General features: G+C 41.5%; 1 protein-coding gene across 3 annotated transcripts in view; it reads left to right on the forward strand.

Annotated features, from left to right (window-relative positions):
• The window catches only part of FOCAD (focadhesin), a 187,564-nt gene that overhangs the window by 85,493 nt on the left and 81,710 nt on the right, over nt 1-20,361 (forward strand). For all 3 annotated transcript variants that reach the window (XR_014787806.1, XR_014787807.1, XM_084834584.1), the window contains exons 16-21: nt 133-267; nt 3,522-3,572; nt 6,301-6,384; nt 8,802-8,937; nt 11,175-11,363; nt 12,763-12,884. Coding sequence is in view for 1 of the 3 variants with exons in the window: in XM_084834584.1 (XP_084690710.1) it covers nt 133-267; nt 3,522-3,572; nt 6,301-6,384; nt 8,802-8,937; nt 11,175-11,363; nt 12,763-12,884 (717 nt within the window). In the remaining 2 variants the exon portion in view is untranslated. The remainder of the gene's footprint in view (nt 1-132; nt 268-3,521; nt 3,573-6,300; nt 6,385-8,801; nt 8,938-11,174; nt 11,364-12,762; nt 12,885-20,361) is intronic.

The raw sequence follows: 20,361 nt of genomic DNA on the forward strand, positions 1-20,361 counted from the left end.
TCCCATGCTGTTTCTCATACGTATTTTAATTTCTGATCCAATACAAATAGACTGAGAAGTGGACTGAAAATGCACCATAGTACACATATTTCGTCTCTATTGTTCTCATGGCACCCTTAATTTATCTTCCAGGTTGTTTGCATTCGCTCTACATGGAATGCGCTCTCACCAAAGTTGAGCTGTGACACCCGACCACTCATTTTAAAAACACTGAGTGAACTGTTTTCCCTTGTCCCTTCGTTAATGGTGAATTCAAATGAATATGAGGTAGGTGTATTGGCTGGGGAGTGCTCAACGATTTTATTTGGTCTGCATTTTTAAGTGAACTGCCCAGAGTTACACTTGCTGGACTAATACACAGATTAGAAGAATGCAGTTATCCTTTGGGTTTTGCACTTCTCTGAATTTTGTGATACTGTTCTCAGATCACTAATGTGTACAAAAGTGCATATTTTAGGGCAAAATGCCAAGTATGTATTTTGTAAAAAAAAAAAAAAAAGTGTTCAAAAATAATATAAATTTTCGTGCTTTTTTTCTTCAGAAAATCATAGATTGATGTGGAAATGGGACGGAACGAACTTATGAATGAACAAACAGCTGTGAAACTAACACAGAGTGAAAATAGGCTGATATCTCCATCTCTAGTCTTGGGGCAGTTTCCAGTGTTGTCCCTATGCTAGTGGAATGCACCACTAGTGCAACAGGAAACTAGTAGCTCCTGCAGCAATCAGGAGTGAGCAAATTGCTCATTTCTGGAACAGGGCAAGTCAGCGGAGCTTGCAGAATGAAACTCCGCTGACCTATCCCATTCTGGAAATGAACATTCCTGCTCATTTCCCGGATTACTGTCAGAGGTGCTAGTTCTTCTTGTGCAAGAGTGACTTGCACAAGCACAACAGAACCAGTGGAAACTCAGCAGCATTAATGGATACTACCCTTGGCCCTGAAGAATACCTCTTTTTTGGATATGTGTTAGATACTGCCTAGTATTTTAGGAGTGTTCCCATAGTCTTGTTTGGTAATTAATGCCCTTTCCACTTACACAGTGGAAGGGGTGCCATTTTAATGCCATTTCCCCAGTTTAGAGAGATGGTTTTGGACCTCTTCACAATCCCTTTTGGTTTTAAGCACCTTTAATCGTTTGGTGTCAACAACCTTGACCGCTTTACTGCTTATCCCATCTCCAGATCCAAGTTAAAAAAAACACTGGTCCCAATACAGATCCTTGGGGACCCCACTGTTTACATCCCTCAGTTGCAAAAACTGTCCATTTATTCCTACTGTCTGATTCCTGTTCTTTAACCAGTTCGTAACAGGATCTCTCCTCTTATCCCAAGACTGCTTAGTTTGTTTAGGAGTCTTTGGTGAAGACTTTAGCTTTTTGAAAATCTAAATACCCATTGTCTACCAGATCACCCCTAACCCTTTTGATGCTTTCAGAAAACTCTAAAAGGTTAGCCATATAGGATTTACCTTTGCAGAAGCCCATATTGACTCTTGTTCAGCAAGACTTATCCTATATGTGTGGCAATAAGTAATGCTTTCCACCAATTTACCTGGAACAGACATTAAGCCTGTAACTTGCTGGATCCTTTTAAAGAAGTGTTATATCTGCCATTTCCCAGTCCTCTGATTCAGAGATTAATCTTAGAGACATGTTACTTATTTTTGTTAGAGGATCAGCAATGTCACGTTTGAGTTTGTAAAGAATTCTTGAATGGATAACATCTGGAAACAGTGATTTGTTTGTTTTCAGTTTGTCAATAAGGTCTAGAACATCATCTCTTTTTAGCACTATTTGCCTGAGTTCTTGAGAGTCCTTTCCTGAAAATGTCAGTTCAGGCATGCACTACATCTTCTGCAGTGAAAACAGATGCAAATAATTAATTCAGCTTTTTTTGCAAGCTCCTTATCTTCCTTTAGCGCTCCTTTAACTCCCTTATCCAATTTTGATTGGCTGTGTAGCAGTGCAACACCCTCATGGTTGGTATGTGATCCCTGATTGGCTGGGATTATTATACAGAGAAAAAAAGGAAAAAATGGCACTGAAGCAGAAGAAATTCAGGGGAACAATGGTTGTGAAGAAAGGCACACTTTAAAAATATAACTCTTTGCAGAAAATATTTTGATGCTCAAAAAGCACTATTTTTTTTGCCTGAAACAGGTAAACTTTTTGGCACATACCTTTTTTTTTTTAAACCTGGCCTCTCCAGGTCAAGTCCAACACCCTTCCTATTACATCATATTGTCCACTCACAAACGGGCAATCCTCTACACGTCCCCTTTGGGGACAAAATGGTGATGTATGTGCTCTAAATACCTATTGTCTATTAATTGACATCTTTTAATTTTTAACCCTGGCATTAAAGAGGATCTGGGTCTGATCTCTAGTGAGTCCTAGCTTGAATAGGGCCTAAGATGCTAACTGCACCCAGCTGATAGATTGATCTAAAAGCTATTGGACTCTTCGAGGAACTAAAAAATACTATTGTCAACATCTGGGATGAGGGACTCTCTCTGGAGTAGGCTACTATCACTGTTAAGATGATATGGCCACCATAATTGGGGTGGGGTGGGGGACCTGGAAGCAGGTTGTTCACCGCATCTGTTCCTCTACTTCAAGAACACGAATTTTTGAGAGGAAGGCAGGTTAGGTTGTACCATGAATATGAGCCATTTGCATAGCTCAGGAAGCCTTGCTAAGCTAAAGATTTTTTTTTAAACATTTTTTCCCCTGAGGAGACCTAAATTTCAGTAAATTTGAGTAAATATGATGATTTTATTCCTGTGTATATGAAATCAGCTGTTTAACAGGGCAATCCTCTACACGTCTACTCAGAAGTATTTCATTATATCCACTGGGATTAACTCCCAGGTGTATAGAATTGCAGCCTTACTGCTATGTTTTTTCACATGTTAACTCTGTTTGAGAGGTGGTGATTCAATGTTGCTTGGAAATAGAAAAGCTGCTTTTCATGTAGTAATACAACCATGTAGTTCCCATTTTGGTGAAAAGCTGAGGCTCATGTTTGAATAAGTGACTTACGTGACTTTAACAGGACAAAAGCATTTAAAGTTTGCTAATGTCACTACCACAGTGTAAATGGTCTATGAATTGCCTCTTTAGGAGCACTTAAAGGTCAATTTCCCTCCTCAACGCCAAAATGGCACTTCTGTGCATTTTTATTGTACATCATTGAATGTTGGCTCTTGAGAGTAATTTTTGACCTTTGAAATTCTCTTTGTTAGTACGCTAAGGTCCATTGGTCTGCAGTTTGGACCCAGGTAAATTGCCTAATCATTCTAGTTACTACAAATTGTGCTTCAAGGCCCCTTGGAAACTTTGGACCCTTGCCCCTATTCTGAAGGAACTGTTAATCCATAAATGCCTATTTGGGTTATTCTCTGAGGGCATTTTAATAGGCTGAAGTATTCTTCATTTGAATCTCCTATCCTGTTGCCCAAATGAAAAGCAGGTGCATATTCCCAAGTGTGTTTATCTTCTTTTTCTAATTTTATAGAAATTTAAAGTTCAAGTTGTCAGCTTCCTGTGGAGCCATACACAGAGCAAGGTGAGACAGTAGAAAATAATGATAGTGCTGTAACCCATATATTTCCCAACAGGGATGTTACTGAGAAGGCATTGCCAAAACACCTCACCCCTGTGTTGGAGTCCCACATTGCCTTGGTAACATATTCAGCTGTGATCACATGGGCCATGCTGCTTCATGTCATTCCTTCCCGTGCCAGCTCTGTGTTCCCCACCTCCCACCCTGCCCCACTGCTCCCTTGATCAGTGGAACCCCATGTATTTGAAGTGTCATAGATTACTGAAGTAATGTGGGCCAAACCAGGGGAACTGGGTTTTTTTGCTTCCCTGCTGGTACAGAAATGAGATGTTTTGGCTTACAATACTATTTCAGTAATGCTTGACTTGGGCTTGTGACGGTGCGCCATTTCTTGACATGTGTTTTCCGTTCATGGTGTGTTTTTGGTCTTATACATTGAAACCTACTGTGTGTCAGGAATGTTAAACTGTCAGACACAGCAGCTAAATCCAGTACTGCATCTTGGAATCATTCCAGTGCAGAAAGGGCATTGGAAAGTGCTCATTGGAAGCCACACAGCCTTCCTTGTGCCATAACACTGTGCCCCATATTTATGTTCTTACTTTAAAACTTTTCATCCACATTTCTTTTTGACTCTTATGCCTCAAGTTGTTCGAACAAAGGTGGGGATGTCATTTACAGTGGAGGGCAATTGGAAGGTATGCCCTGTACTACCTGCTTCCTCCCCCCGCCCCCCACTCTGCCAGGATCCTCTGAGAACTGGTCTATATTTTATGCTTTCTGTGGGGAGCAGCAGTGGTGCAGTTAGGGCTGGATTTTGGGGCAAAGTCCAAGGCCTCAAATGACTAGCTAGAGAGCAGCAGGTGATGAGAGCATCAGGGCAACAGAAACAAACTCCATTTTATATCTGTAGTCAAGACGGTGCTATGATTGAAGTGAATTTATAGTGCAAAACTACACATGCGTAGAGTACTTCTTTAAAAAAATCAGGGTTGGCAAGCATGTTTGTTGTTGTTCTAATGTATCAGGAATGTAGAAACAGTGGTAAATAGGGATGGCTCTCGCAGGGAAATCCACCTCCTTTTGGGCTTGCTGGATTTCTCCAGAGCCCCTGGCTTGGCTTGCACTTGAGAGCTGAGCTGCAGGCTTTCCCCCCCAAATCTGGGAACTTTCTCATTTTTTTTAATTGCCATTTACACACATTTTAGCTACAATTTGCATAATCTACACACATTTGGGCCGTAATTGGCTTAATTTGCGGAAATTGCAGCTGTAATATGCATGATTTTGTGCAACTTGCACCCGCAGCTTGCATAAATTGTGGCCACAATATGTACAGATTGAGCATATTGCAGCCATAATTGCTCAAACTAAGTGCTTTATGGCTGTAATTTGCATAAATTATACAAATTGCAATTGAAATTTGCATAAATAGCAATAACAATTAAAAAAACCATGAAAATCTGCGAGCTGGCCCAACTCGATACAGATCGAGTTGGGCCAGCTCATGAGTAAGTGAGCTGGAATCTGGGGGCCCAAGCTGCTGAAAGCTCGGTGAACTTCACCCCCCACCCCGTCAACAGATTCCTCCGACATTGCTAGTTGTAAACTAGTTAGGGCAGGGAGAAGACAAATGTTAGATGTGTGCTTCACAACTAAAGTAATAGATATGGCTGTGTAAAGCGCCCCCCCCATCATTAAGTCCAGGGTCTAAAATTGCCTAGCTGCACCATTGGAGATCAGCATCCCATGAGATTCCAACCCTCTTGCCATATTACTTAGTCCAAATCACCATAGTAGTCATGAGTTTCTCTACCAGTGAGCCACATCAGTGGTGTTTGCTGGTGGGGGCAGTGAAACTCATGACATAATGGCATTGACTTATATGGGGAGTTGTATTAAATGATGCAAGTGGTGCACTTGCCATAGGGATGCCAAGCTCCATGGTGAGTGCAATGTAGACCAAACTTTTGAGGTCTTCTGGAATTGCTGAGAGAGGGCAGTTGAGTTTCCATTTAATGCTACATGGCTGTGCTGAGCATGAAAGCAAAGGCATGCATTTTCGTGTCAGTTTGAAACTACGCTATTATTGGCAGTCTTCAGTGTACCAAGTACTTTACCATTCTTATCTGTTATTTTGCCAAGTATGTGAAGGAGTGCTAATTGCAGTTAGGTAATTGTAGACTCTGGACTTAATGGTCTTATAGAAATGTGTATTTACTTCACTTACCTAAAAAAATGATAAGCCAAACCTGCTGTGTTTGGGGGCCGTCCTGCTCATTCTGCAAAGTGGGGTCCTGGACTTCTGCCCAAAACACCTGCCCTGATGGCCCCACTGCAGAAAAGATATATAAATATAGATTTAATGAAATGTATTCCTTATGTGCAACATTGTTCCCAGTACCCACTATCTTTTACCCATTTACAAGTTCAGGGGAACCCACTATTTGGCTCACATTTTCCACCTTGGAAACTATTGTTTTTGTCTGCTGCCTTTCTTGAGTTTACGTTAGCCTTCCCAACCTGGCGCCCTCCGGATGTTTTGGACTTCAACTCCTTTCAACCCCAGCCAGAAGACCTGTCATCAGGAATGCTGATAGTTGTAGTCCAAACATCTGGAGGGCACTAGGTTAGGGGAGGTTGGTTTAAGTGAATAGGCAATGGGGGGGGGATCTTTCTTCTCACTGGCCCCATACAACAGTGACTCGAAAGTGATATTTTTCTTCTCTAGGATCCTCTTGTGGCTATCTCTGCATACAGATCTCTCTCTGAATTTGCTCCTGAAGAGCACACCATCCTTCATCTTCCTGAACAGGTAGGTGTAGTTTCCTTTGTTTAAACATGGGAAATGAACAGATGCTGGGAGATAGAAGCAAGGTGTTGGAAGAGAGACCTGTGTGCCATTTGGCCTGCTCTGTGCTTCCTAAGTTAGCTTGCTTCTGTCAGGTGCAGTGGAGGATGCTGTCCCATCAGCAGATCTGAAGACAGATTCATCTGGCAGTCCAGTCGTCCTTTGTACATGGAATGGGAGGGGATGCTATCTTATTCAACTCATGCAGCAAAATGTCTTGAGCTTGTCTCTGTTGAATCTTTTCCCTGAGGAGGTTAAAACATCTACTGTTTTCTTGCTGAGCTCTCAGAAAGCTTGTTGCTCATTCATCAAACCTTTGGCTGAACTGGCCTTTTTTCCTGTGACCATTTAACCTGTAATTGTTTTATTGCATATTTGATATGATTTTATTATTTATAGTTGTGTTTTTGAGATATTTCCCCCTGTTTTAAGCTGCTTTGAGCTGCCAGAAAAAGTGGCATAGACGTACGTTATCATAAAGGGACTCCCAAGATAAATCTGGAAAATGCTAGCATAGGCAGGGAGAGAATAGAAAAAGCAAAACCTTGCTGTACTTCTGGGTTTAGATCTCTCTCTCTCTCTCTCTCTCTCTTTGTGTGTATAATCTTTCTTTCAGTTTAGAGTTATTCTAAGAGTAGATAAAAATCCAGTCACCAGCTTTTTTAAAAGAAAAAAATTCAGGCAGTTTCAGTTACTTTAAAACCTTTATGTCTTCCAATCCAGTTGGCTTTTGTATGTGGATGTGGATGGGCATGGGGGTGCCATCTTGTCCTTCACTCCAGGCAGCAAAAATGTTTTGAGCTGCCCGTTTGTTGTGGCCTGTTTTTCACACCTCTAGTTTTGTACAGGTATAGGATCATCTGTTGAATAATTACTTTTGGTCTGAAATACAGAGGTCAAGAAATTGAAGAATTTCTTGGATTTTCATATTGTTTTACTGTGTGCTTTTTGGTTTTAATTTTTGTGAACCGCCCAGAGAGCTTTGGCTATTGGGCAGTATAGAAACAAACAAACAAACAAATAAATAAGAATATGCCTCTATCTGTCCCCACCTGTCTCGCTAAATCGTGCTTTTTTTCAGATGGTGCCATTGTTCCCTTAACAAATGTCTGAGTGTTTTTAGTAACAGCAAGCTCTTGAGTTGAAAGATCATGCATCTATGTGTAACTTTGTATTGGAAAGTGGCTTATAAATGTTACCATATGGTCTGCATGCTGATAATACAGCAGTATAATAAGAAAAGCATATTTCCCTTCTACAGAACTCATCTTTTTATTTATTTATTTATTATTAAATTTATTAATCGCCCATCTGGCTGGTCACCCAGCCACTCTGGGCGATGTACAACGTACAATAAAAACAGTTTAAAACAATAAAATTCTACAATAAAAACATTTTCTAAAATACCCTAACCCACCCCAAATGCCTGCCTGAACAACAACGTTTTTAATGCACGACGGAAGCTCATTAAAGAGGGGGCATGACGGAGTTCCCTAGGGAGGGAGTTCCACAGAGTGGGGGCCACCACAGAAAAGGCCCTCTCCCTCGTCCCCACCAGTCTAGCTGTCCTGGCTGATAGGACAGAGAGAAGGCCATCCGAGGCTGATCTTGTTAAGCGGCCTGTCTGGTGCTGCTGGAGGCGCTCCTTAAGATAGGCTGGGCCGGAACCTTATAGGGTTTTAAAGGTCAAAAGCAACACCTTGAATTTGGCCCGGAAAACAACTGGTAACCAGTGCAACTCCTTCAGCACTGGAGTGATGTGATCTCGCCGGCGGCTGCCTTTAATCAGGCGAGCCGCCGCGTTCTGTACCAGCTGCAGTTTCCGAACCGTCTTCAAGGGTAACCCCACGTAGAGCGCATTACAGTAGTCTAAACGAGAGGAGACCAGGGCATGTACTACCGATGGGAGCAGATGGTTGGGAAGGAAGGGGCGCAGCCGCCGTATCAGATGGAGTTGATACAGCGCTGTCCGGCTCACAGCTGACACCTGAGCCTCCGTGGACAGCTGGGAGTCCAAAATGACCCCCAGGCTGCGGACCTGGTCTTTCAAGGGTAGCCGTACCCCATTCAACACCAGGTCAACATCCCCCAGCCTCCTCTTGTCTCCCACCAAAAGTACCTCGGTCTTGTCAGGGTTCAGCTTCAGCCTATTCCTCCCCATCCAGCCACTCACCGTCTCCAGACATTTGGACAGGGATTCTACAGCCAACCTTGGTGAAGATTTAAACGAGAGGTAGAGCTGCGTGTCATCCGCATATTTGCCCATTTAGAGGATTTCTTGCCCATGCTTGGACTTAATGGAGGCAAACGTACTTCCCGGTTTATGAAGTTGTGTGGTATCTGTATGTATTTTCACTTCCATGGCTGTCTCATTCATACAGGCAAGGCCAGAACTGGAACAACATGAAGAGGTGGACATAACTGAAGAGGAGGGAGAGGAGGAGGAGGTGGATCTCTCTGTTCCTGGTGCCTCATATATCAAATTGTTGTTGCTCACTCCCCCTCCTGTTTTACCAGGTATAATACGTTCATAAACTTACTAATTTCTAGTCAGTCCTTTTTATATCATCGCTTCAGTTGCAAATAGTTCCTTAAAGTTGCTGCTAAGTGATTAGCTTAGAAGCAATACTGTCAGTACAAGTGAGCTCTGCTAAGTCATCAGCTTAGATCAGTGGTGCTGGGGACAAACAGGAGAATGGCCATCACCTTTTTGCCTGGCTGTGAACCTGCAGGGGGATCTAGCTGGCTGAAACAGAATGGTGGAACAATGGACCTTGATCTGATCAAGCAAACTGATTCTTAAGCTGGTGTCAGTAAATGGCCAATCCAGGAAGTTACTCAGTGTGACAGGCCAATAAATTGCTTCTGATGTTGGGAGGTATGCTGCTTCTATCCTCATATCATAGCAGAAAGATAAAAAGTAAAGGACCTGGGCAAAATATTTCAGGAGTATATTGTGTTAAATATGAGTTAACGTATTTTGATGAGGAGGCCCTTGCATTTTCCCTTTAAAATTATTCCAAAGTGTAGTCTTGGAAAGGCTCAGGCTTCCCCCTTTGGGTATTAAGTTATGCTAATTGTCCAGCATGTCGTTAATACGTACAAGAAGAAGACCATGTGAGGCAAGTGCAGTGTGGATGAAAACTGCAAAATATGTAACTAGGGATGTATGGATTTTGTAAAATTTGCTCCGTCTGTATTTCTCGGATTGTGAGGTGTCTTTTGTTCTGTTTTCCGTTCACAGACAGATTCCATTTTTTTCATTATGCGGAAAAATACACAAATAATTCCATAAGAGGGTTCACAACAATTTATATAATTTTGCTTAGTATGTAACATTTAGCGTATTGTCCCCCATGCCGCTGAACTTTTCCCCGTGTATATTTACCAGGCTCAACAGAAAGTTGCATATTTTCCTACAAATAAATATGTGTCAATTTTGGGAAACTAAAAGATCCAAAAGTCCATGGACTCCATATTCCACAGGCCAGATTCTTAGAAATCCAACTTCATTTTAGTCCATCTTGAATTTCTCTAGCACCCCTACATGTAACCAGGATATTCTGCTGCGCAAACACTGACTTAGTTTTGTGGTCTGTCTAGCAGGTCTGGCATTATATTTGTGGGAAAGCTGCCCTGGTTTCCTGTAAATATTGGGTCCATTTTCATGATGTTTCCCTCTGGCTGTTATACTGTTATTAAACAAAAATGGAACTTTTTTTTTTTTTTAATGATAAAGTGTTGTGGGGATGGGATGAGAGAAGATTGGAGGTTTAAAAAACAAACACAAAGCAGAGGCGTTCCAGAGTCTGGCTGGGTTCTGTTAACTGATTCTGTGACACTTTGTGTATGTCTGGTTTACAAAAAAGGGCAAGTGAATGATCTTTCATCCCATGGTTGCTGCAGTTTGTAGGAAACCCAGCATTGTGTCTGGAACAGGAAAAATGTGCATCAAAGCTACAGGGCTAATGTGAAACAGTTGTTGTATGCCCCCCTTTGAAGAAAAAAAAGAGCAACTTTTCATTATATAATAAAAAGCACTAACAGACTGTTAAACTTAACAATGTTGCCAGGCGTTGGCAGTTCATGATGGGGGAAAGGGTAACCCTGCTGGGGACCCTCCCATACAAGGCTACTTTGTCTGAGTTACTGCATTTTACTTTCACAAGTGTAATAACATCACGGTAATTCTTTACAACTTCAGCGGCGAACTCAGCCTACGGTTTAAAAGCCTCAGCTTTAGGGTCCTTGATTAACCTTCTCTGTTGCATTGGCTGAATTTTTCAATATCCGTTGTTTGGATTGTTTTATTTTAAATGGCAAGGAGTCTCTTGTTGATGGAGGTGGGGGTACATTCTCGGGGCTGCATTGGCCAAGGTAAAGGTCATTCTGCTTCTGTTGTTCCGTACCGCTAACCCAATGATCAAACAAAGGGTGCATTGATCAACATATAAAACAGCTCTGGCTGTTTGTTTTTTCTCCTGAGCTGGAACATCTGACACCATTTATTGAAGGTTTCCTGAGGTGACATTTTGAGTGGGAGGTGAACATGGAGTTGCAGTGGCTTGCTTAGGAGTTATGAAAGCTGTGACCTTGGAGCTGTCAGCTGAATATGGAGTTACCAGTTATTTCAGCCTAACATTCCCAGATAATCGTTGTGGTTCCACATTGGTTGGGTGGTTCTGGTTTCCTCAGTCAATCACCTTTTGTTTTCTTTCTGTCTCCTCGCTCCACTTTTCCCCCTCCCCCGTAAGCATTTGAAGAGTTTGCAGCATCGCTTGTGAAACAGGAGATGGTCAACATGCCTCGTGGAATATACCATTCTGCGCTGAGAGGAAGTGCGGTTCGGTCAGATCAAGGGAAGACTGTATCAGGGATTCCAAACTTTATGTTGAAAATGTATGAGAGGAACAAGCAGCCAGGGCTGAAGCCTGGCCTTGCAGGTAAGATTCCCTTGGCAGTGGCTGAGAGCAAGACTGTCATGAGGTAGAATATCTCAAGATGGCTGAATGGCATATTTTCTGCTTGCTTTTTAAAAAATGGGTTTGCATTGTTTGCATGCCGCCTTACAACAAAGTGTTCCCAAGGCAACTCACAGAGTTAAAACAACCATTTAAAAACAATAATAAAATATATACTACAATTGGTATAATGCGGTAGTAAAAAAATTCTGAGTAAAAGTCCAAGACAAAATCAAAAGTTTAGTTATTATTACATTTATATCCCACCTTTCCTCCAGTGAGCTCAAGGTGATGCAGGAAATCCCCCCCTCCCCATTTTATTCTCACAAAACCACTGTGAAGGTAGGTTAGGCTGAGAGATGGTGACTGGCCCAAGATCATCCAGTGAGCTTCATGGCTGTGTGAGGATTTGAAACTGGATGTCCCCAGTCTTATTCCAAAATTCTTATTGTCTCGAATAACTCTTTTAAAAGCCTGGAGAAAAGAAACTATTTGCCAGGCACTAAAAAGGCATTAAAGTAGGTGCTAGGTGAGGCATACTGGGGAGGACATTCGATAACTGAGATACCACCACCAAAAAGGCCCTTTCACTCAGATCCACCTGCCACACCTCACCGATGGGGGCGCCCACAGAAGGGCCTCCAGAGATCATGTCAGGGTCCAGATATGTACATGATGGAAGAGGCAATCCTTCAGGTAATGTAGTCCCAGGCTGTAAAGATCAAAGCCAGGATTTTGAATTGGGCCTCAGCAGTTTTATTTTGCAAGTCACATCAGGCCTACCAAGCCTCTTCCTGTCTTTCTCCCACTCCCATCTTATTTTCTGCTGCTCATGGAGGCTACTGGCATCCCAGTCACAGCATCCCAGTCACAGCTGTGACATTTTCTTTTGCTCGGTGTTTGAGCAACAGGTAGCCACTACCTGCAGAAAGTCCATGGGAGAGGTTGTGGCAGGAAAAGCCAATAAATCAAGCTTCCTCTACTTACCAGGTTTATTTTTTTATGTGCCAGAGCTACTCTCATCCCAGAAAGCAGAGCCAAATTTGGGATAATGCATAAAAATGCAACGTACAACTAATATAAATAAATTAGGCATTTTTTTTAAGTTCAAAGGGTTTTCAGATTGAAGAATGAAAATTGTAGAAGACATAATTTATATAGTTTGCTACAATTTATACAGTGAATAGGAAAACATTAATCAGCTTCAGTAGTGGACTTCTTCCCTTCATCAGTAGTGAACTTGAGAATGAATTACCAAATTGCTCCAAAATCCAGTCACTCAGCTTTCTAAATTTCAATTTTCTCTGCTTTTGCAGGAACACAACCTTTTGGAGTTGTTATCAGTAATCTAATGTATGTATTATACATTATTTTCTTTTAGCTGGCATGTTGTTGAGTTATGATCTTCCAATCCATATGGGTAAGGATGGCAAACCTATCAGTCGGTTTCTAGCCAGTAGAGGGCGCAACTTCCACCAGATGTTAATTGCACTCATCCATGAGGTAAATGCTGTTGCTTTCCTTCCACTTGTACAGCCATTCTGCGTCCTTTTGTTACCCAACCTGACTTTGCATTTGCGTGTTTTAATTAGGGAATGGTAGCTGCAAGCTGTGTGATGTTGTAATTTACTCTTAATTAAGTAAACTTGCTGTGAGGAACAATTAAGGAGAATGGAACATATAAATACATCTAATAAAATGCTCTCTGTGTCGAAATGTTTTCTCTGAAGATCATCAGTGTAAATCAAAGCTGACGTTTTCCCTTCAACTCTTTTTAACAATTCTGCCTAATCTGTTTACAGTACTGTCAGATTTGGGTTTGTCTGAAAAACAATTAGGGGATTGCAACCTGGCGAGTGACCTCTACCTCCTTCTTACTGTAATAATAACACAGCATATCTCTTAATTGTTCCCAGCACCCTGGGATATTACATTGATGTAGCTGATTGTGTGTACTAAGCTTTTGTATACTGAAGCTTTAACCTCCTATGTGAAATGTGGCTTGGGGTGGAGGCAGGGGCAGGAGGAAGGAAAGAATAAGAAATGAACATCCAAATAATCATCACGGAATATAAGCAAGACCTTGTTATCAAACATTTTCATTAAATAGAGCATTTACAGCTATTACAGCAACTGATCTTCAGAAACTGCAAACAGGAGGAATACAGGCAGGAGAGGAACATGCGAGAGCAAGTGTGGATGTCTTGGCATCTCTCTCAAAGTGCATCAAAGTTAATATGATTGCACAGCATTATGGGCAACGGCGTGTATCTCTGGAGGAAGGTTCTGGTCACACACCATAGCTAAAAGTGATAAAATTATTTATATCTGTTCTGGCATTTGTGTGACAGCCATGACTGCAAAGTAGGAGTATTTCATCTGTGTCGTGGAGGGTCTGTTATGTTAATATTTCTGGAAGGAGTCATATTCTAAGCTGAACATATCAAAACCGCCTTTAGGATAATGCTGTATTCATGAAGCTAAGCAGCCAGGACAGGTGGAATGGTGTGCCGCTTCATTATTCCTGTGATTTCCATCTGTCTCTGTTCTGGTAACAGGTACTCCGCAGGGCCGGTTAATGCAGAATTATTGAGGACTGTTTTGGATAATATAGAGTCAGAGCGTCAACCATACTGAAGGGGGCACATCTTTCCAGGAGAAACAATAGGGATCCTAATGATTTTATCAGAAGGTTTTCCACTTTTTAATAGCATCACTTAGACTGGAACTAGACATAAGAGGATGCACAGCTACCATCAAAGGCAATAGCCCTGTGTTTCTGTCACCTCCTCTTTCCCCCCTAACGCCTTGTGATATTGATGTATGATGTAACATGATTACCTTGTACATTTTTACCACCCCCACATCATTGCCTGTTTGTGGGGGCAGTGAAACTTGTATTGCAATGTTGTCAGGTCATGCATTGACCTTGACATGGAAAAGAGAAAGATATATGGGGCTACAGTTTTCAGTGGCAACCGCTCATCCTCTGTAATGTCTAGTTCTTGTTCAACTCAGCCAGCTTGCCTTCAAATAGTCCCAATGCAACGTGATTATGTCCTGTCTTCTGATAAAGAACAAAAGAGCACTGTATTTGCGGAAAGTTTTGTGTACATAGTAATTTTTTACAAAGCAGATGCCTATTTGTGTTTCTGTCATTTTCTTGCATAGAAGGGTAACGTAGATCTAAGAGGTGAGAGTGGTGTTCTTAAACAGGCTCATTAAAGACACTTCAGGGTCAGTAACTGGCAGTTCCATCTGGCTCCCAGTGTAATGCTAACAGAGAAAAGAGAACTAGATGAGCCACATCTGTGACAGTGGCCATTCTGTGATGTGGTTGGGTGTCATATCAAAATGGTCACAGAGCAACTTGTAAACCAGCTTCTGGGGGAAAGCCAACAGGAGCTAGGGAGCATCCTGTTTGGGAGGAATCATTTCTGAGGGATAGGGATGTAAATGTTTCAGGTCATCCAAATGAGGGGTAGAACATGGCAATGAACAAACAGTGGGACGTGACAGCTGATCAAAGGGCCATAGGGGAAACACAAGTTGCTGAGTTGTGATGTGGAAGCAGGAGCGCTTGGGGCCAAACACAAATATAGATAGGGTGGGCATAATGGAAACCTGGCGGAATGGGGAGAATCCGTGGGATGCCGTTATCCCCAGATACAAACTCCATGAAAAGGACAGTCAAGGGCCTGTTGGCAGTCATGTAGCTCTGTATGTTGAAGATAGCATGAAGTCTAATGAACTAGAAAACCAAAGAAGAGCCTCCTCTTCCACAGAATTGCTGTGGGTGATAATACCAGACTGAAAAGTAATTCTGTATTGGGAACATAGTATTGGCTCCCTGATAAAAATGCTGAGGGTGTTTTTGAGATGGTGAAGGAAATCAGGGAGGCATCCCAAAGGGAAAGCTTTGTAATAATGGGTGATTTCAGTTACCCTCGTTTAGACCAGGTAAATGCACGTTGGGTGGACTTTATCCAGCAAGGTGGCTTATAAATATTTAAATATAAAATAAAATGTTCTGGTCAGACTAGTCACGATGGCTGTATGGAACCTTCAGGCTCAGAGGCTGTTGCTGGAGAAAACAACAGAGAGTGCTATTGCCTTCATAGCCTGCTTGTGGACTTTCCAGAGGCATCTGCTTGGTCATTCTGGGAAACAGGATGCTGGATTAGATGGACCATTGGCATGACTGAACGGTGCTATTCTTATATTCTTATGGGGCTTTGGTCCACTAGGTTCAATTCCCTTGTGAAGGGCCATGGAAAAAGGCCTCATAATAAAATGATGGCCTCTTTGAGAAGTCCGGTGAACCTGGCACAATGACTTCGCTTTCCCACACTCTCATATTTATTTATTTATTTATTTATTTATTTATTTATTTATTTATTTCTATACCGCCCAATAGCCGAAGCTCTCTGGGCGGTTCGCATCCTCCATGCCTACTTGCTGGAATTCCCCTGAAGTGTCTGTCTATCAGGAGTAGACTGGGAATCTTTCCCAGTTCTCACCTTTTTGCTTCCCCTTTCTGAGTTGTTGAGAGGTGCCAGTGGCCCATCCCTCTGTATGTTCATGTTCATGTTCATTTATTTAATCAATTTATAGATGGCTTGACTAGATATAGAAAGATATTTCAAAGTAGTTTGGACATGTCCATGTTGGGCACACCACATCCTGAGTGTTGACACCCTGCTCACATGGTCACACTTGAGTGGGAGATCCAGCTCCCCTGATACCACAGGATTAAACCTGGGGTCTGTTCCCTATGAAAATGTCTCATCTGCTGAACATTATACGTGATATTTTCTCCTCATAAACAAGTTTGAAATTCTGCCTTAAGATTGTCTATCATAGGTTACTTATAGCCAGAACAGACACTACTTTAAATGTGTATCTAGCAGCTACATCTTTTTTCATTTTTACTGTAGAGTAGGCATGGGGAACCTGATCCAGATTGGGGCCCCTGTCCTTACTCTAGGGTAAACATGAAAAAAAAATGTAGTTGCTAGATATGTATTTAAAATAAGTCTGTTTTGGCCCTCAGAGTATGCTGTTCTGCTTCTTTTTATGCTACCTGTTTTCCCTCCTCCTATCTTTATATCTCCACTGCTAATTTCAGTAAAGGTTCTTATTTGGAAACCGGGACTGTATGACTGTATATTTCTGACAACTCAGAGCTATTTGCCTGTGTGCCAGACTACATTCCTATGCCACATGCTCAGACCAAGGGGATGTTAGGGGGAAAACCAGACTGAATTCTCTCAGCTGTGACTAGGGAGTTAGCCCCTCTCCCAGGTTGAATATTACCCCCCAACTCTTGGAAGTTCCTCTCACACAGGAATTAGGGTAAATTGAGAGGTGGTGGCAGACCTAAATTTGGGTGTTAAGGCAGGCCTTGGCTCAAAGAAAACCCAACAGGTTCCACAAGATGAAGGGAAAGCAAACAAGTGTATAAAGTGCAAGGAACCCTAAAAGATATTATTGAAGAGTTTCTCAAAAATATTGATAGGGATGAGTGTGTGCGTGTGTGTGTATTTGGTGCTGTGACTTGGAGGCTTTGGCTCAAGGCAGCTGGGCCATTACCACAAGGGCCTCTCAGGGAAAAATTAAGTACTAATCAGGATACTGCATTCACCTGAAACCTTTTACTAATGCACTTAGCATCTGCACAGTCTTTACAAGCCTTTCTTTTCTTCAGAGGATTCTTCGTTTTGGTCTAAATTAGTATTTTTTGTGGCTCGTGCTAAAAAAGCTTTTCCCCTCCTTAGAATTAGGAAAGTGTTTATTTTTCACCTTCTAAAAAGTGACATGTCTGTCTTTAGTCCACTTCACATAACCTCAAGATTTTTGTTTTGTCTGGTGCTACATTTTCTGTCTTTATTTCATTTTGGATTGGCTGGCATCCATAAAAATATGTATACATTTTTGTGTTAACTCTGAGATGGGAAAAATAAAGCAAATTGAGAAAATAACGAGAGAGAAGTATGTCTTTCATATGTAATTTTAAACTCTGAAAGTACAGTTCATAACTGTTACGCATTGTAATTTTTCAGAAGGGTGGGAGGAGTTAGGGTAGCAATAATTTCTTTACTCCCAGTATTAAATAGAATAGTGAAAGGTAGCTTGAAATGGCAGTTGCATTGTTAGGGAACAGACAGACAATTCTTTGGCAAGAAAAGGGAAGGCAACATCTGGCAATTGAAGACATAACTTTTTGTGTTTGGTGAATGGCTGTTACATTTGCTTCTTTGGGGCTTCTGCTTATTTATTTATTTATTGCATTTCTATATTGCCCAATAGCCAAAGCTCTCCGGGCAGTTCACAAAAATTAAAACCCTAAAATACCACACATGATAAAACATAAGATAAAATCTTTAAATGTTTATTATTTCCCTTATGGGAAGATGAAAAGCAGAAAAAGTTGATTTATGAAAATGGAAGAGTGGCAAATGAAACTCATATATGCTCAACAGAAGGAGGAGTGGTTATTCCTCCTTTAAAAAAAGAAAAGAAGAAAAGATGTGATGAGGGAAAACGGCAAGAAACATTGTCAGTCACAACTCCAGGGTTTGGACAAAGTTACCCTCGGTAGATGAAGCATGGTGTGCAAACGGGAAATTTCTCTCGGGGTCTTTTCACCTTCTTGGGTGCTTCTGTGCAAAGTGAGAATGTCTGTACTGGTGGCATAGTGGGGCTTTTGCCAATGTTGGGGCCTTGGCAAATGCCTGATCTTGCCATCGAGTCATAGAATCATAGAAGAGTAGGGTTAGAAGGGGCCTACAAGGCCATCGAGTCCAACCCCCTGCTCAATGCAGGAATCCAAGTCAGAGCATCCCTGACAGATGGCTGTCCAGCCTCATCTTGAATGCCTCCAGGGTGGGAGAGCCCACCACCTCCCTAGGTCATTGGTTCCATTGTCGTATTGCTCTAACAGTCAGGACGCTTTTCCTGATGTTCAGCCGGAATCTGTCTTCCTGTAACTTGAGCCCATTATTCCTCATATTCTCTCTCTCTCCTCTCTCTCTCTCTCTCTCTCTCTCTCTATATATATATATATATATATATATATATATATACACACACACGCACACACACACACACCTTGTTATTCCTTGAAGACTTCTCATTCTCAAATTAAAAGCAAGAGAAAAAAGTCATCCTTGATTTTTCAAATTGCTGTTCTGGTTCATATGAATTTAGTATATGCATCTTATAATACAGGGGTGGGCAACCTGCAAACCTAGAATTCCATGCGACCCTCAGCCTAATTTCAAAAGCCCTCTGTATGCAATCATTTCAGATTTCTGGCATCTGTAGGGACAGAAAGCCCTTAGCAGCTCACTGGGTGGGCAGGAAAAGAGGGAGAGAAAGAAGGGCATGGCTGAAATAGTGGGAGAGGGGTTAGAGAGAGAAAAGGGGGTGGCCCCACCACTTCTGACTTTCATTCTGCTCACCACTAGCATGCAGCCCCTGACAGAATGTAAATGTGGCCCCCAACTGAAAAAAGGCTCACCTCCCATGTTATAACAAAATGACTTCCATATTATCTGATTATTAACATTACAGATATGTGTTTCACTCTAGCCCTATGCAGGTGTGCGCCTGCTTGCATATAGCTGGAGCCTGAATAGGGCTTCTGTGTCTCTTGTATGCACATGCTGGCACAGGCACACACCTGCCTTTTTAATTTTTTTAATTTTATATCTTTTATTTGTACATATTTTTTCTCTTGCTTTTAATTTGAGAATGAGAAGTCTTCAAGGAATAACAAGTTTATATATATATATATATATATATAGAGAGAGAGAGAGAGAGAGAGAGAGAATATTTGGGAAAAATGTTTTATTTCAAGAGAACATGGTTAGATAAGACCTATATTGACAATGGGATCAGTTATTATAGCTGTTCTTTCCTCTGTGAATGAAGTATTCTTGCACTGCTTATTTTAGTTGGAGTGGTGTTTTGAAGTATTGCATTTAACTTGAATTCCAGACCTAATCTTTTATTTTATACACAAACACACACAAGCAGACACACACATATATATATTCTTTAAAAATCTTTAGTGTTTAAACGTCTTTGAAATGTAAATATAAAATTGCGTTGGTATGGACATCAAAATGTTTAATGCTAAAAATGCTTAATTTGAAACATATTTGATGTTTGAAATATTATTCCCCAGTGCCCAGCATCATATGTCTGTTAAATGTTAAACATTCCTAAAAAGAAAACCTGGCTTAGCTGTTGGAGTAATGTACATACCTCGCAAATGAGCAAAGCATATATAGGGATTATTAAAGGAATCCAAACATGTGGGGAAACAGAAATGTACCATTAGAGCACTGAAGCGTTTTTAAATTTTGTAGTATAAAGCTGCTCGAGAGAATATGTTTATGATTAGCAAGCGTAAAGTATTTTTAACATCACAGAATCCAGCACACCACCTTTCCAACACCATACATTTAGACAGGTTTGAAGATGGCAAGTGCCGGGATCTTTAGCCAAGCCAAACTGTTGGGATGGTGCCAAGCTATTAGAGTGGGGAGGTATGGGTAAGTGGTCTTGAACATCATTACTTGGGATTTAGCCTTCAACCAAGTTGGCTAAGGAGGGGCTGGCTGTGCCCCTCCCCCCACCCCTGAAGAAGCTGGCCATTGCTTACTTAGAATATGGTAGCACTAATAAATAACTCTTTCACATGATCTCAAACTGTGTGATTCGGTGTGGGCGAGCTCACTGACAAAAGTTTTGCTGTTCTCACTTTTTTTTTTTTTTTTTTGTAACCCACCCTGGGAATCTGGGATATGCATAGGTGTAGTGATAAATTTTGAAGTGCAGGCACTCATCATGACAGTCACCATAGCCATGCCCCACAAGGAGAGTCCAAAAATTCAAGCAACTGCGTTGTGTGTACTATATAAGTCTTTTGTAAAGCTAATGGATCTTAATTACCTACTGAAGACCAAGCCAC

The sequence above is a fragment of the Heloderma suspectum genome, chromosome 2 (genome assembly GCF_057233095.1).
Source record: "Heloderma suspectum isolate Gila_16-S chromosome 2, 16-S_ref, whole genome shotgun sequence".
NCBI lineage: Eukaryota > Metazoa > Chordata > Lepidosauria > Squamata > Helodermatidae > Heloderma > Heloderma suspectum.